This window comes from Entelurus aequoreus, linkage group LG07 (assembly GCF_033978785.1).
Source record: "Entelurus aequoreus isolate RoL-2023_Sb linkage group LG07, RoL_Eaeq_v1.1, whole genome shotgun sequence".
Classification (NCBI taxonomy): domain Eukaryota; kingdom Metazoa; phylum Chordata; class Actinopteri; order Syngnathiformes; family Syngnathidae; genus Entelurus; species Entelurus aequoreus.
Window position 1 is genome coordinate 33,810,082 of NC_084737.1, and position 17,667 is coordinate 33,827,748.

Genomic DNA, 17,667 nt, shown 5'->3' on the forward strand with positions numbered 1-17,667 from the left:
CCTGTGTCTACATCATCAAGTGGTCTGCTGCTTCCTTGCTTCCCTGCTCCTTGGAAGTTTATTGTAGATCATAAATCATGCCTGTCACCTGCACAGAAGAAGTCTGAGTAGGTATTCCGACAAGTTGGTACACTTTGACAGCCATTTAGGACCCAATACTGGCGAGGACAAGACGAAAAGCATGTGTTTCCACCACCAACCCGTTTCTTTGTGAGGTTTATGAGACATTATTCATCTAAATAGGAATAAATGACCACCCCAGCAGTCAGCATCCTAATGACAGCAGACCTTTGCCGTCAAAAAGGGCGTACGGCAGGTTTTTGTGCGTATGCAAGATTTGTATGAGGCCCCTGGTTTCCAGTCGCATAATCGAGGTGTGTTAGTCCGGTTTCTCAAAAGCCAAATATGATCAGATGACGGTGTTTCCATGGGTTGTAGGATGCTTCCTTAGAGCCGAACTATTTGAGAAATTAGACTAATTTAGTGCATGGAAACGTAGTCACTCAAAAGGCTGCCAAGATAATAGGTGATTTTCCATATATTTGAAACATCTTGCACTATTTTGTCTACTGGGGTGCCCATTTGATTTTGTTTACAAATGGTTCACCAAATACCTAACTGCCTCGTTACCCTATTGCGGTACTAATCGGGTGTAGTTCTACACTATTCTAATTTCCTAACAAAAAGTAGAAAGAAGGCTAACCGTAGGTACATCAGAGACACAAGAAGCAGGAATGTAAACTACAAGAAGCTGGTTTATAAATGCAAGTGAGCTCCTCGTGGGAAGCCAAATCCACCATTATCAAGATGCTCTTATCTGTAGAGGAGCCTTTACATAACCTTAGTTGTGCTTGTTCTGTCTTATCTTAGAATAAAGATAGATACTATCGAAAGTACTCAACTAATGGGAAATATTTTGCAGCGCCAATTGTGCACCAATGGATCATCATCTCATTGCTGTCCAATGCCCCTTTGTCCCCTGTCTTATCATACCTATAAAGCACACTCCCACACAGAACATGCTCACATCCACCCAGTCACCTTGGACCAGTAAAGGCCTCAGAGGTTTTTATCAGTTGTTGTTCATCTATTTATGCTGTGCAGACAGTGGAATTCATAACCATTTGCGAATAATTCATGTCCCTTTCTTTTCATAGTTTGGAGGACTCACACCATGGCTCACCTAAAGGTTTTGGCTGGTAAGTGCATTGTTTTTATTTAGATTAAAGGCTGTGGCATAACATCAGTATATCCTTAACTGAATGTTTTTTCCCCAGGATTGTCACTTCTGATGTGCCTCCAAATCGGTATGCTTTTTCAATATCGCTTACAATTTTCACAATAGGCTTTTTGACTACCAACGTGAGCTTTTTTCATATAATTCCTTTTCCTTTGTTAATCAGTGTCTTCCAGCAAGCTGGTGTGCTACTTCACCAACTGGTCCCAGTACAGGCCAGGTGTTGGGAAATATTTGCCCCAAAATGTGGACCCCAACCTCTGCACACATCTGATCTACGCCTTCTCAATCATTAGCCCCTCTAATGAGCTGTCCACCTACGAATGGAACGATGCTGTTCTGTATAAGTCTTTCAATCAACTCAAGCAAAGGTCAGTTAACTTCTGTCGGTCAATGTTTTTTTTCTTTTAACTTGCATAGCATATTTGTGCGAGACTGCAATGTCTGTGTTTGTTTTTTATGATAGGAAAGTGTGGTTTATGTAATGCTCATCAATAGAAGTAAATAAAATACAAAGACTCAAAGCTCTGGTGACGATATTTAAACAAAATGCATCTAAACAATATATTCAGCTTCAAGCACAGGATTCATAACTTCAAATCACCATGCCTCATTTATGTTAGATTGTCGATTTGTCGGTTTAACGCAACATTTAATTGTTCATGGAATGTTTCTTTTTATAGATGCTTTGAACCATGTTGAATGTATAGCGATTCAAGATTCCAATGTTACCCTCATCAGGATTCACATTTTACTTAAAAAATGTTCATTGGTAAAACATCTCATGGAACAAACCCATAAACCAAACAAGACAATTAAAAACATTTGAATTATAGTGACTTTGAGTGTCAATTACAAAAATGACTATAATGGTAACTACTATCATAATATCGAATATAGTAATCCCTCCTTTACCACTTTTAATTGGTTCCGGAAATGACCGTGATTAATGAATTTCTGTGAAGTAGGAATCACTATTATAAATTAAATATGTTCAGAGCTAGAGCATTAAACATTTTTTATTTTTTAACCTTATGCGAGCCCTTTAGACATATAGAATAACTCCCTTTAGTCACCTTTACACTCTCTTAATTTAATACAGCAGTGGGTACGCAGGCTCCATCTAGTGGTACGCCAAAGAATCACTTATTTAAACATTCAAACACAGTGTTACTGTTCAAACTGTGTGTAATATTACAGTGGCCAAAATATTATATATACTTGTTAAATAAAACCTATGCCTGGTTGTAATGAATATTTAGGCCTACACACTATTACAATGTTGGTCATTATGGTGATACTTGGAGAGCCAAGAGTTTTCTGAGGTAGTACTTGGCAAAAAAGTTAAAGTTAATGTACCAATGATTGTGGTGAAATGTGTTCTCTGCATTTGACCCATCCCCTTGTTCACCCCCTGGGAAGTGAGAGAGCAGTGAGCAGCAGTGGTGGCCACGCCCAGGAATAATTTTTGGTGAATTAACCCCCAATTACAACCCTTGATGCTGAGTGCCAAGCAGGGAGGTAAGGGGTCCCATTTTTATAGTCTTTGGTATGACTCGGCCGAGGTTTGAACTCACGACCTACCGATCTCAGGGCGGACACTCTTTTTTTTTTTTTTGTCCTGTCCAGCTCCTCAGGCAAATCATATAGTTGATGTAGATGCCCATATCGGCTGTTCAGATTTACTTTACAAAAGAGAAGTGTAGGATACTTCTCTTGTTGCCTTATTTGTATTTGACTTTATTAAATGTATTTATATTATCATTTGAGGCAACCGGGCCGGAGCAGGAGGGGATAGAAAGAGAAAAAAAGGAAGGGCGGACACTCTAACCACAAGGCCACTGAGCAGGTTTAAGCAGAAAAAAGTTTAAGAACCACTGCAATATAGTAATGCTGCTTGCGGCTGAGCCAATCAGTGGCCACAATACTGAAGAGCGTGCCCTGGTTAGTTTGGTGTCATGTAGTGGGCCAATACAACTGTAGGATTAGTTTTATTCATTTAACAATTGCTATGCTTAATTTATGGCAAAATACAGCATTCTCAAAACTGACAGGATAAGAGTTCAACCAGGGCTGCCATGAAGCTACAGAAATTAAATAGGTGTATGATGATATATTCATCTCATGAGATGAGACAATACACGATGCGAATGAGACAAGATTTTAACGTTCATTTTGGGGACAGTTCCAAAGGCCCCCTACTGGCAAGTGTTCGTGGGGGAGGGTGTTATGGGGCCCAGAATTCCAGACAAATGATACTAGCTGTCTCGAAACACACAACCAGACAACCAAGCAAAAAAAAAAATCATAATAATAATAATGGTAACAAAGTAGGCACAAAGTCCACAAGTGAAACAAAAAGACACAGTTAAAAGCTAATTACTGCACACGAAGCAATTGAGTACATGCAAGATACAATATTAACTGTCTAAATTGATGTGTATTTAAAAATGCTGATAGTACTACTGTATTTTTTAATCACATGATTTATACATGTAACAGAAACCCCCAGTTGAAAACGCTGTTGGCTGTTGGCGGATGGAACTTTGGAACCACACAGTGAGTCTGAAAGGAAATAAACAAGTAGTTATGGCAATATTCAAACACTGGTATGACTGGTAATTCGAAACACTGTTTCCCATGCCAACAGATTTACCATCATGGCTTCCACCCCGGTCAACCGCCAGACATTCATCCAGTCTTCCATCAAATTCTTGCGACAGTATGGCTTTGATGGACTGGACCTGGACTGGGAGTATCCCGGAGCTCGAGGGAGCCCACCGGAGGATAAAATGAGGTTCACAATGCTTTGCCAGGTCAGCTGGAAGAACATTAAATTATCTCAAATTACAGAAACATGTCTAATCATCTTTAATTACATGTAGGAACTACTGGCTTCCTTTGAGGAAGAAGCTGCAAGGACCAACCAGCCACGCCTGTTGCTCACAGCTGCAGTGGCTGCTGGCAAGGGAAATATTGACAATGGTTATGAGATTGCACAAGTTTCAAAGTGAGTTAAATGGGCAAAGTTTGTTGACGACAGCTAGTTTTGTTCCTTTGCGAGCATTAAAATGTCCTGTGGTGTCAAACAGGTTGTTAGACTTTTTGAATATCATGACCTATGATTTTCATGGAGCATGGGACCCATTCACCGGTCACAACAGCCCCCTTTACGGCTCTTCTTTTGATGAAGGGGATAATATCTACTACAATATGGTGAGTAAAATATACACCAAACTACTGCTATGCAATCATAAGAGTTTCATGCACAATACATATTTTTCTCTACCCTCTTATAGGACTTTGCAATGAAATACTGGCGAGACAAAGGAGCTTCTCCAGACAAGCTCAATGTCGGTATTGCGACATACGGGCGCACATTTCGTACAACTTCAGCACTTAATGCCGTTGGAGCGCCTGCCAACGGACCGGCCTCAGCTGGGCTCTACACTCGTGAAGCTGGGTTCTGGTCTTACTATGAGGTTGGTCAACAGACTCGTTCATTTCATCTCTTAATGTTCCATTGAGTAAACAAACCACCTTCTTGGAAATGTCCTAAGGACTTTAGACCCATGTCTATTTTTGAAACCCACAGGTCAGGTGGCCAGGTTAAAGGGGCCTTATTATGCAAAACTAACTTTTCTTACCTAATGATACCTGCTTATGTGTATTTAGGATCTACATAAGTCCTGATTTTTTTTTAAAATCGAACCATGGAGGCATTGTGGAGATATTTATAAAACAATCTTGCCTTCTTTCATACTTTGTCCAAACGGTCCGTTTGATGTTTTCTGATCTGTGACATCAGCGGATTATCCTAGTATGGTAGAAGTTTACCCAAGCCACAGCGACATCCTCGGCTCAGATCCCACATCAGGGCAAGAAAAAACTCAACCCAGAGGGCACAATGAGAAACCTCGGAGGGGACCACTGTAAAGTGTAACCATTAGGGATGTAACGTTAAATTTAAAAAAAACTATGTAAAATTCAAAGATGCACATAATAAAATCAAGTAATAAAAAGTAATGAGAAAACAGAGAAGTGCAATGAGATTTGACTCTCTCGCTTGCTGCAGCAGCTTAAATGCTGCACTGTTTACAAGATGCTGGACAGTTTGCCACAGGCTAAGCCAAACCATGCCAGTGTGTCTGATGGCTTACATATTATCAATCAATCAATCATCAATCAATCAATCAATGTTTATTTATATAGCCCTAAATCACTAGTGTCTCAAAGGGCTGTACAAGCCACAACGACATCCTCGGTGTCGAGTGGGTCTGATATAATATTGTGAAAGTCCAACACATCAGCGAAAGTCCAGTCCATGGTGGGGCCAGCGGGAACCATCCCGAGTGGAGACGGGTCAGCAGCGTAGAGATGTCCCCATCTGATGGACAGGCTAGCGGTCCACCCCGGAGCAGAGTAGAAAAGAAAAGAAAAGAAACGGCAGATCAACTGGTCTAAAAAGGGAGTCTATTTAAAGGCTAGAGTATACAAATGAGTTTTAAGATGAGACTTAAATGCTTCTACTGAGGTAGCATCTCTAACTTTTACCGGGAGGGCATTCCATAGTATTGGAGCCCGAATAGAAAACGCTCTATAGCCCGCAGACTTTTTTTGGGCTCTGGGAATCACTAATAAGCCGGAGTTCTTTGAACGCAGATTTCTTGCCGGGACATATGGTACAATACAATCGTCAAGATAGGCAGGAGCTTGACCGTGTAGTATTTTATACGTAAGTAGTAAAACCTTAAAGTCGCATCTTAGGTGCACAGGAAGCCAGTGCAAGTGAGCCAGTATAGGCGTAATATGATCAAACTTTCTTGTTTTTGTCAAAAGTCTAGCAGCCGCATTTTGTACCATCTGTAATCTTTTAATGCTAGACATAGGGAGGCCCGAAAATAATACGTTACAGTAATCGAGACGAGATGTAACGAACGCATGGATAATGATCTCAGCATCGCTTGTGGACAAAATGGAACGAATTTTAGCGATATTACGGAGATGAAAGAAGGCCGTTTTAGTAACACTCTTAATGTGTGACTCAAACGAGAGAGTTGGGTCGAAGATAATACCTAGATTCTTTACCGAGTCGCCTTGTTTAATTGTTTGGTTGTCAAATGTTAAGGTGGTATTATTAAATAGATGTTGGTGTTGAGCAGGACCGATAATCAGCATTTCCGTTTTCTTAGCGTTGAGTTGCAAAAAGTTAGCGGACATCCATTGTTTAATTTCATTAAGACACGCCTCCAGCTGACTACAATCCGGCGTGTTGGTCAGCTTTAGGGGCATGTAGAGTTGGGTGTCATCAGCATAACAGTGAAAGCTAACACCGTATTTGCGTATAATGTCACCTAGCGGCAGCATGTAAATACTAAAGAGTGCAGGGCCAAGAACTGAACCCTGGGGAACTCCGCACGTTACCTTAACATAGTCCGAGGTCACATTGTTATGGGAGACACACTGCATCCTGTCAGTAAGATAAGAGTTAAACCAAGACAAGGCTAAGTCTGACATCCCAATACGCGTTTTGATACGCTCTAATAAAATATTATGATCAACAGTATCGAAAGCGGCGCTAAGATCAAGAAGCAGCAACATAGATGAAGCATCAGAATCCATCGTCAGCAATATATCATTAGTCATTTTTGCGAGGGCTGTCTCCGTAGAGTGATTTGCCCTGAAACCGGATTGAAAAGGTTCACAGAGATTGTTAGTCACTAAGTGTTCATTTAGCTGCTGTGCGACAATTTTTTCGAGAATTTTCGAGATAAACGGTAGGTGGGACACCGGCCGGTAGTTCACCATGAGGTCAGGATCGAGGTTAGGTCTTAATATATATATATATATATATATATATATATATATATATATATATATATATATATATATATATATATATATTAATATATATAATATATATAATAATATTAAAGGCCTACTGAAACCCACTACTACCGACCACGCAGTCTGATAGTTTATATATCAATGATGAAATCTTAACATTATAACACATGCCAATACGGCCGGGTTAACTTATAAAGTGACATTTTAAATTTGCCGCTAAACTTCCGGTTCGAAACGCCTCTGAGGATGACGTATGCGCGTGACGTAGCCCGACGAACACGGGTATGCCTTCCACATTGAAGCCAATATGAAAAAGCTCTGTTTTCATTTCATAATTCCACAGTATTCTGGACATCTGTGTTCGTGAATCTGTTTCAATCATGTTCATTGCATTATGGAGAAGGAAGCCAAGCAAGCAAAGAAGAAAGTTGTCGGTGCGAAATGGACGTATTTTTCGAACGTAGTCAGCCACAACAGTACACAGCCGGCGCTTCTTTGTTTACATTCCCGAAAGATGCAGTCAAGATGGAAGAACTCGGATAACAGAGACTCTAACCAGGAGGACTTTTGATTTGGATACACAGACGCCTGTAGAGAACTGGGACAACACAGACTCTTACCAGGATTACTTTGATTTGGATGACAAAGACGCAGACGTGCTACTGTGAGTATGCAGCTTTGGCTTTTTTTTTGCGTATGTACGTAACTTTTTTAAAATATATAAGCTTTATGAACCTTGGGTTAGGTGAACGGTCTTTTGGGCTGAGTGATTGTGTGTGTTGATCATGTGTTTGAATTGTATTGGCGTGTTCTATGGAGCTAGGAGCTAGCAGAGGAGCTAGGAGCTAGCATAACACGTACCGTACCGTAAGTGCGCGTCACGTACGTAACTTTTTAAAAATATATAAGCTTTATGAACCTTGGGTTAGGTGAACGGTCTTTTGGGCTGAGTGATTGTGTGTGTTGATCGGGTGTTTGAATTGTATTGGCGTGTTCTATGGAGCTAGGAGCTAGCAGAGGAGCTAGGAGCTAGCATAACAAACACGCAGGTGTTATTATGCAGGATTAATTTGTGGCATATTAAATATAAGCCTGGTTGTGTTGTGGCTAATAGAGTATATATATGTCTTGTGTTTATTTACTGTTGTAGTCATTCCCAGCTGAATATCAGGTACCGTGAGTATGCAGCCTTGGCTGCTAAACATTCGATAACTTGACCGTATGTGCGCGTCACGTACGTAACTTTTTAAAAATATATAAGCTTTATGAACCTTGGGTTAGGTAAACGGTCTTTTGGGCTGAGTGATTGTGTGTGTTGATCAGGTGTTTGAATTGTATTGGCGTGTTCTATGGAGCTAGGAGCTAGCAGAGGAGCTAGGAGCTAGCATAACAAACACGCAGGTGTTTTTATGCAGGATTAATTTGTGGCATATTAAATATAAGCCTGGTTGTGTTGTGGCTAATAGAGTATATATATGTCTTGTGTTTATTTACTGTTGTAGTCATTCCCAGCTGAATATCAGGTACCGTGAGTATGCAGCCTTGGCTGCTAAACATTCGATAACTTGACCGTATGTGCGCGTCACGTACGTAACTTTTTAAAAATATATAAGCTTTATGAACCTTGGGTTAGGTAAACGGTCTTTTGGGCTGAGTGATTGTGTGTGTTGATCAGGTGTTTGAATTGTATTGGCGTGTTCTATGGAGCTAGGAGCTAGCAGAGGAGCTAGGAGCTAGCATAACAAACACGCAGGTGTTTTTATGCAGGATTAATTTGTGGCATATTAAATATAAGCCTGGTTGTGTTGTGGCTAATAGAGTATATATATGTCTTGTGTTTATTTACTGTTGTAGTCATTCCCAGCTGAATATCAGGTCACCCCCGGCTCTCACAGCATCTTCCCTATCTGAATAGCTTCAACTCCCCACTAGTCCTTCACTTGCACTTTACTCATCCACAAATCTTTCATCCTCGCTCAAATTAATGGGGAAATTGTCGCTTTCTCGGTCCGAATCTCTCTCACTTCATGCGGCCATCATTGTAAACAATAGGGAACTTTGCGTATATGTTCAACTGACTACGTCACGCTACTTCCGGTAGGTGCAAGCCTTTTTTTTATCAGATACCAAAAGTTGCAATCTTTATCGTCGTTGTTCTATACTAAATCCTTTCAGCAAAAATATGGCAATATCGCGAAATGATCAAGTATGACACATAGAATAGATCTGCTATCCCCGTTTAAATAAAAAAAATTCATTTCAGTAGGCCTTTAAACTCATTGCAACTTTTGGAGCGTCTTGGTGTGTGTCGTTTGCTTTGGCTGTCATTTTTTCTCAGTTTAGCGGCAGCTAGCTACAGCTAACTGCATTGTTTCTGGCAGAGAGAACAGGTGTAGAGACAGGCGAGGTGCAGTAGTTTGAGAAAATTAAATGGATTAAAACCTGCTAAAATAATTTTGGTTATGTAAAATGCAAAAATAAAAGATTTTTAGGTCCTACAGTGAGAGAGTAAACGCCATAAAATATTTCCCAGTAAAGCTGTTTTCCACAGAGTTACCGAGGCCCTTACTGTATTAATCCCTGAGGCTCACTATGCCACCATGTTTTTCAGGCTCGTGACTAATCATATTTCAACAGTTTTCTAAATTGTAATGTAAGTTTTGCCTTTGTCAAGCCAACTCACATGTAGCCTCACATGATGCACTTCATTATTGCTGCATTCTGTCAAAACTACATAAAATATATATGTATTTTTTTGTGATAGAGTGATTGGAGCACATACTTGTTGGTCACAAAAAACATTCATGAAGTTTGGTTCTTTTATGAATTTATTATGGGTCTACTGAAAATGTGACCAAATTTGCTGGGTCAAAAGTATACATACAGCAATGTTAATATTTGCTTACATGTCCCTTGGCAAGTTTCACTGAAATAAAGTGCTTTTGGTAGCCATCCACAAGCTTCTGGCAAGCTTCTGCTTGAATTTTTGACCACTCCTCTTGACAAAACTGGTGCAGTTTAGCTAAATTTGTTGGTTTTCTGACATGGACTTGTTTCTTCAGCATTGTCCACACGTTTAAGTCAGGACTTTGGGACGGCCATTCTAAAACCTTCATTCTAGCCTGATTTAGCCATTCCTTTACCACTTTTGACGTTTGTTTGGGGTCACTGTCCTGTTGGAACACCCAACTGCGCTCAAGACCCAACCTCCGGGCTGATGATTTTAGGTTGTCCTGAAGAATTTGGAGGTAATCCTACTTTTTCATTGTCCCATTTAAAGCACCAGTTCCATTGGCAGCAAAACAGGCCCAGAGCATAATACTACCTGTACTACTACAAGCCTGTTTCGCAGGTTTCCCTGCTCAGGCTTGTAGGGATGATATAGCCTCTTGTGTTTTTTCTTGACCTACCTACCTACCTACCTACCTACCTACCTACCTACCTACCTACCTACCTACCTACCTAGCTAACTAACTAACTAACTAACTAACTAACTAACTAACTAACTAACTAACTAACTAACTAACTAACTAACTAAACTAACTAACTTACATACATACATACATACATACATACATACATACATACATACATACATATTTATATTTATTTATATATTAACATTGTTTTCTTTCATTATTACAGATTTGCACATTCCTCAAAGGAGGAAGTCTTCATTGGATTGACGAGCAGAAGGTGCCCTATGCCATTAAAGGCAACGAATGGGTTGGGTTTGATAACAGACAGAGCTTTGAAATCAAGGTAAAAAATGGCCTACTTTCATTACAATGTAAGTTTATATATTACAGGCTATGCAAAAACAGTTCTCAGTGTAGTTTACCAATATTTATTAAGATGATCTAAACAAGGTACACTCAAAGGGTTCTGCCAACTGGCATCAAGCTAGGCTCAACTGGCTTATCTATTAATGTATCTTTGATCGCTGTGTGAGCTTCTTGGATGTACATTGGATGACCATTTGAATCACATGAACTAAAATAACTATGCAACTATTGATTCAGTTTTGCACTGAGCACTGTAAGCACTGTTGCTTTCAACCTACTATTTTAAACTGGAGCACTCTATTCATGTTTCCCACAGGCACAATACCTGAAAGAAGAACATTTTGGAGGAGCTTTTATCTGGGCTCTGGATCTTGATGATTTCAACGGACAGTTCTGTGGACAAGGAAACTACCCACTCATCAGTTACCTGCGCTCTCTTCTGGGTTCAGGTCAGGAGTTTGTTGAAAATAAAGCAAATAATCTGTCTGACAAGTCCTTAATTCATCTGTTCCACTATGATTTACTTTATCTTGTTAGATTTCCCAACACCAACTCTGGAAACCACAAACTCATCTCAGTCCACGATGGCAACAACCACAAATTTCCAACCAACTGCCAATTCTCAACCAACTACCAATTTCCAACCAACTACCAATCCCCCAAAAACCACCTATTCTCAACCAACTACCAATTTCCAAACAACCACCACTTCCAAATCCACCACCACAACTGCTGCTTCCGGTAGCGACTTCTGTGTTGGGAAACCTGATGACCTTTATGTCAATAGTGATGACAAGGCCACCTTTTACCAGTGCTTCAAGGGACGCACGTTCATCCAGAACTGCCCTGCTAATCTTGTTTTCAGTAAACAATGCAATTGCTGTAATTGGCCATAATACATACAGTGTGAAATAATTTCCTTCCTTAAACAAGACAGCACAGTATGTTCCTAGTCTACCATCTTAATTTAAGAGGAATATACAGTATTCAATATAGCACAGGACAATCCCATGGTTATTGTTGTTTATGACAACCACCTGAAAATTGCATCATAAAGATCCTCACTTTTGTTACAGTCTACCTTTTTTTTTTTACTACTACTGTGCTACTATATACTCAGAATTGCACACGTGTAAATATACTTTAAATATTTGACCATTATTCAACTCCACACTATTAAAACACTCTTGACAAAAAAGATTAAACATGGTTTGATGTGTTTGATTCATATTTCCAGTATTATTATTACTTATGTATTATATAATTTTTTTTTAACTTTAACAGGCTCGACTTTAGGCAAACTTCTTTAGTTAGACTGCATAGTCATTATTTCATTATATCAAAAATAGGCTTTTTCTTTTTTTTTGGGTGCATCCATCTACAGGTTTTCACCATTCGCTTGGGGTTTGGAAGGTAACTCATGCAAAAATCAGAGATATAATATATATCTGTGTTTTTATACCTGTATTTAATTTATATCCATTTACTTTTGATCACTGTCTTTACTTCTATGAATTGATTTTTATTATTTATGTACTCATTACATTTTGGGGATTTGTACTTTTTTTTTTATTCAAATGCATTCGCTTATTTACTTCTTTTTTTTCTTTTACACTTTTTCATATTACTTTCCTTTTTTCTTCCCTTCATCTATTGATTCTTTTCACCCTCTAATGATAAATGGTGACACTAAAACACAGAAAATATTTGAAACACTTTCGAACAACCTTCTTATATTGTTTTTATATGTTTGGACCACTCTTTCAAGCACAGCTTTAGACGTCTCTGCACATCTGACCGGCTGAGCCTGGAAGAAGATACCCTTCTCCTCATGACTATCTGTTGCTTTCCCAATGGACTCGATTGGACTCCCACTTTATCTATTAATTTAGCCATTTATTTACTTAAAAATAATAATTTAACAATTAACTAACTGTACTCACTTGACATCCATTGCAGTCATTCACCCTGGAAGGGTGGGGGTCCTTACCACTGCCATCCATTCTCAAGGTTTTTTCTTTTTCCCCAACTGGGATTTTTTGAGTAAGGGGATGTCGTCGTGATTTTGTAAAGCCCTTTGAGACATTTGTGTAAGGGCTATATAAATACAATGTGATTGACTGATTTGATGTATAAAAACAAGTACAAGTACAAGTAAAAGTACTATATGTGTTAACATGTTGAACATAGGAAGTAGACAAAGTCATTGCTGAGACATACAAAAGGGTTAGGATATACCGGTAGTTTGGTCTGCTATTCTCACTCAAAGTTGTTTCAGGCAACGTGATTTTTAGCAATACAGGTAGTTAAACATGAATATATTCTTGTTACGCTCAGTTTAGCGATGGGACCCCAGAAATGGTGCAAGTCTCTATTTTGCAGAGCACAAGCGGAATAAAACAGTAAGAAATAGTATTGGTGAGTGCCAATGCAATACAAATAATAGAAAAAGGTGTGGGCAATCAGCTTAAAAAGCCACAGAGTAATAGATATCAGGTGTGCTCAGTGCACCCGCCTTCCACCGGCTCAATGACAACTGCACAGAAGCTAGAGAGGCAAGGGCTAACATAGCCAGGAATAGCAGGTAAATAAAAACAGAAATGTAACGGAACAGCCCATCAACAGAAGGCACCGGTGACAATAGAGAAACTGGTACTGGTAACCCCTGCTCGATCTTCCAACTTTTAAAATGGTCTTTACCAGTGTAGAAGGAGGGGGAGGTACCACAGTAACTATAAAATGTACATAGTGGTGACCAACAGTCGTTATGAAGGTCCGCCCAGCAACACTTTACAAATTTCTACACCTGAGTGAGGTAAAAAAAACAGCCAAGGGTTACATTTATCGAAACATCAAAATCCTCCCAAGGAAAAGTGATATCTTTTTGCACGTTTTTTTTTTCTGTAGTACCATCTGCTCCCTCATCCTTCAGAATCCAGCAGCGACATCTTGATAGTATTTATGTGGACTGGGAACTGCCAGCAGAACCCAATGGAACCATCACCGGGTACTCACTCATGTACCAGACAGGTGAACCTAATATTATGTGCATAGACTGTTTTCATATCCAGAAGTGAACATTGTTTTTTTTATATTTTATATTTGATGCACAGTGTTTTAACAGCTTTGTAATTATTTAAATTGATCCAATAATGATTTTAATCTAAAATTAAAACACGTCCTTATGGTCTAGATAATAATGATATGTTTTTTGAGTCTGTCTGCAAGATGTTCTTTTCTGGAGGTGTTTCCAGATTACAAATAAAACCACACCCCACCTTCTCTAAAAGTATCCTACATTTTCTTTAGAAAATGTACACCGTTTAAATATATATCTTAAAGTTGTCACTGCTATTTTTTTTTTCGTAAAATAAAGAAACTTTCTAAACATTATTTATTTTCACCCAGTCAAAACATTAGGTAAACCTGCACACCCTCCGATCGATTCAGACTGCGTGAAAAAAGCACATTTTAGCATCATTAATATCACTGCGTGTCACACCTCGGTGTAATTATGTGCATGCCATAATAAGATGAAAATAATACTTTATCTTACCTTGTTTTGTGTTTCCTCATAGTCTGAAGCAGAGGCGGAGAAGCTCCTCCGCCTCTTGCTGAGAGCTTGATTTAATGTCCAAATAAGTACGTCCACTTTGCTGTGACTGCAAAACCCCGCCAACAGAGGCCTCCAAAACTACGTGCAAGCTCATGCCCAAGTGCATGAACCTTATGATTAGATGTTTTGGCATTGTTTAGGACAAGTATCCAACATTGTGACAACGTTTATAAGTCAGAAAAGACTAAATTCATCATAGGTCCCGTTTAATTCTACTGGGAAAGACCATAAATGTGTGTCATGACCAGAAAACATAATCAGATAAATTGTAATCTATGTTTTTGTGATTGCAAGATTGTTTTTGATCACATTTTTATCATGAATATTGATTGTTTTGTGTTGTACTTGCAATCTCTGACATTAAGAAATATTCAGTCGTTCAGTCAGCATGGCACTCGAAACACTTTATTCTACGATCTGTAGCCAACTGAAGCGCCCCACAAACATCCACAGATTAAGTTGTGACATTGGCTGCAGCTCTGAAGGCAAAAGTACTTGTATTTGCACTCAAAGACCAGTGTAGCATTGGAGTAGCTTCTTGACACTAAGAGGTGCTCTTTGAGCAGATGAGGTATGCAATGGCACTCTTTCGATGTACTTCAGTCTTTGAAGCTAACCGGTATATCCCTTCTCTCCACAGTGAATGCCACCAGGGGAGAGGAGCAGAGAGTGGAGGAGTTCCTTCCGAATGTTACAAGTTTCTCAGTACCCCGATACGATCGCTATACTAGATACCGATTCTCTGTGGCGGCTAAAACTCGGCTGGGTCTGGGGCTATGGCATACAGAGGAGTCTCCACACTACACCACTGAGAGTAACTTGCTCAATGCACATGTGTTGGCTTACATGGGTGTAAAGTTGATCTGTGGGCTGTGAAGGCTATGATTTCATGTACTATGTCCATGTGTAGTCTATGCCCAGGACCAGGTGGACATCTCTACTAAAGGCTGGTTCATTGGAATCATGTGTGCAGTGGCCCTCATCGTGCTCATTCTACTGATAGTGTGCTTCATCAAAAGAAGCCGAGGCGGGAAATATCCAGGTGCAGTGGCAAATCCTGACACTTTTTTTCCTAACAAAATGTCCACTTAAATAGAAACTTCTCATTTTCTTGTTAAAATGCAGTACGGGAAAGGAAAGATATTTCATTGGAGCCCGTGGATGATCGAGATCAAGACGGTTCCTTTGACTATCGGTAAGAACAACAACATTCTTTACAAATAGCCTACCAGATGAGAACCCTGGGAAAATACCGTAATTTCCGGACTATGAGCTGCTACATCTTTTCCCGACGCTTTGAACCCTGCGGTTTATACAATGCTGTGGCTAATATATGGATTTTTTCCGGTTTCACAAGCATCACATGCCGCCAACAAATTTTCCCTTGTCACTTCAAACCAATGAAATTGCCGAACGGGTCACTGTGGACCAATTAGATTGTTCACAATAAATCAAACGCACGTACCCAACTATTCAGCCAGCCATTCATATGGACTCACCCTAGTCATGAACAAGTCACAGACGCAGCCCCGAAGACGATCGACTTGGCATTTGAAAACTGAAATCTGAAATCCACCACCATTAACGGGCCCCGAAAGGCCTGATTGGACGCTCCGAAGAAGACAACTTTAGCAGTGCGCAGGAGGACAAGGATGAAGATTGGACTTAATCAGTTTTCTCTGGTAGGATACTTTATGCCGTGTTACAGGCACTGTCTTTTGTTAAGTTTATGAATGAACACAAGCGCTTGTGTGAATATTTCATGTTTCAATGGTTACACATGCGGCTTATAGACTTGTGCAGCCAATAAATGTACAAAAAAAATGTGCCTCAAAATTAAGTGGGTGCGGTTTAAATTTAGGCGCACCATAGAGCCTGGAAATTCTGCTATTTTCATTATTTGGTTTATTTTACATACATACATACTCATTGACCACGTAAAAATGGATCCAAACTGTCAAATATTTTTATGGGGAAATTTATTTAGCATCTTGGATGACAAATGACCCATCCCAACATGATTTAACATTTTGAGATATATTAATAAACATATACTTTTTAAGTATAGTATTATATATTATGAATGTAAAATAACACATTGATTATTACAAATGGAAACCATTTGCTTTAAGAATAATTCCACACAAGTTCAGATCAAATATTACAGTCATTGCGTATTATTTTAGTCATAACTATCTGATTTTTGATGCATCTCCTTATTTTACTCACCTTATCTTTGTCCCCTCAACTCTTCCTTTTCCACTGAACAACTCAAGGTCTCTGGAAAGGTATGAGATGACTAACTATTGTCATGTTCGACCTACAGAAAGTTTTCTCTTGCAATATGCTGCTTAAATTGCATGTCATAATTAAATGATCAAGGCAACCATGTTTGTTTCTGTGACATAGGATAGCACGGGTCACCACTATCCCCTACCCTCGATGGTATGTATGTGTGCACTGCAACATGAACTCAAAGAATTTAATAGGAACATCTATATATATTTAGTTGCACCATTTTAATGAACAATTAAAGCACTGTGCTTTGTTTGTTATACTGATTTTTAGATTTGTATCCAAAGTTGTTTTTTTTCCATCTGCAGGGAAGAGGAAAGGGGGATTCAGAAGAGTCAGCCATCGATGGAGGCTGTGATGAAAAGGTCAGACAGCAACGACAGCCTGGTGGACTATGGAGACGTAGGAGATATAATGTTCAATGAGGACGGCTCATTCATTGGCCAGTACACGGGGCAAAGGAGGGACGTGAGGGACTTGGACTTTGGTGGGAGTCTGGACCTCCATTCTCCAATGAATGCCATCTACTCCTTGGCGAACAATCTTTTCTGCCAGAACAAGCAGAGATTGAGGTGCTGTCTAAACAACTTTGATGGTAGCAGGGAGTAATACTCAACATCCTTTTGGTGCCAGTATGTAATATTTGAAATTATGTGCATTTGCATCATCCCCTTTAATGAAAATCTGGAATTAAACAACATGAGCCATGTTGTGTTGATAAAAAACAGATGCGAGACAGAAACATCCACATTATGTTATTTTGTGTGTGTGTCACCATCAATAATATTGTAACGGACTGTTCTTTTTTGACCAAATGACCCACAATTTAATACCAGCTCTTGTATTTCTATTCACTAATGATTAACATCCATCCTTCAATCAGTTTT

General features: G+C 39.4%; 2 protein-coding genes across 2 annotated transcripts; both read left to right on the plus strand.

Annotated features, from left to right (window-relative positions):
* The first annotated feature begins 1,040 nt into the window (after positions 1-1,040).
* Positions 1,041-12,019, plus strand: LOC133653710 (acidic mammalian chitinase-like). The gene is made up of 12 exons (XM_062053291.1): positions 1,041-1,065; positions 1,158-1,199; positions 1,278-1,307; positions 1,404-1,608; positions 3,740-3,796; positions 3,888-4,053; positions 4,123-4,247; positions 4,330-4,453; positions 4,537-4,719; positions 10,730-10,846; positions 11,186-11,318; positions 11,407-12,019. Exons 2-12 carry the CDS (start codon positions 1,175-1,177, stop codon positions 11,763-11,765), a joined length of 1,524 nt encoding a protein of 507 aa, XP_061909275.1. The 5' UTR covers positions 1,041-1,065; positions 1,158-1,174; the 3' UTR covers positions 11,766-12,019.
* Positions 12,020-13,558: 1,539 nt separating this feature from the next.
* Positions 13,559-17,389, plus strand: LOC133654357 (neurofascin-like). Its single transcript, XM_062054678.1, has 7 exons — positions 13,559-13,589; positions 13,777-13,899; positions 15,126-15,299; positions 15,396-15,527; positions 15,611-15,680; positions 16,895-16,930; positions 17,089-17,389. Exons 1-7 carry the CDS (start codon positions 13,559-13,561, stop codon positions 17,387-17,389), a joined length of 867 nt encoding a protein of 288 aa, XP_061910662.1.
* Positions 17,390-17,667: the final 278 nt, after the last annotated feature.

Coding starts and splice junctions, on each gene's coding strand:
- LOC133653710 (XM_062053291.1), top strand. CDS start 1,175: ATGGCTCACCTAAAGGTTTTGGCTG. Junction 3,797..3,887: donor TGGAACTTTGGAACCACACA/GTGAGTCTGAAA, acceptor CCATGCCAACAG/ATTTACCATCATGGCTTCCA. Junction 4,248..4,329: donor GAGATTGCACAAGTTTCAAA/GTGAGTTAAATG, acceptor GGTGTCAAACAG/GTTGTTAGACTTTTTGAATA.
- LOC133654357 (XM_062054678.1), top strand. CDS start 13,559: ATGGTCTTTACCAGTGTAGAAGGAGGGGGAG. Junction 13,590..13,776: donor CAGTGTAGAAGGAGGGGGAG/GTACCACAGTAA, acceptor TTTTTTCTGTAG/TACCATCTGCTCCCTCATCC. Junction 13,900..15,125: donor CTCACTCATGTACCAGACAG/GTGAACCTAATA, acceptor TTCTCTCCACAG/TGAATGCCACCAGGGGAGAG.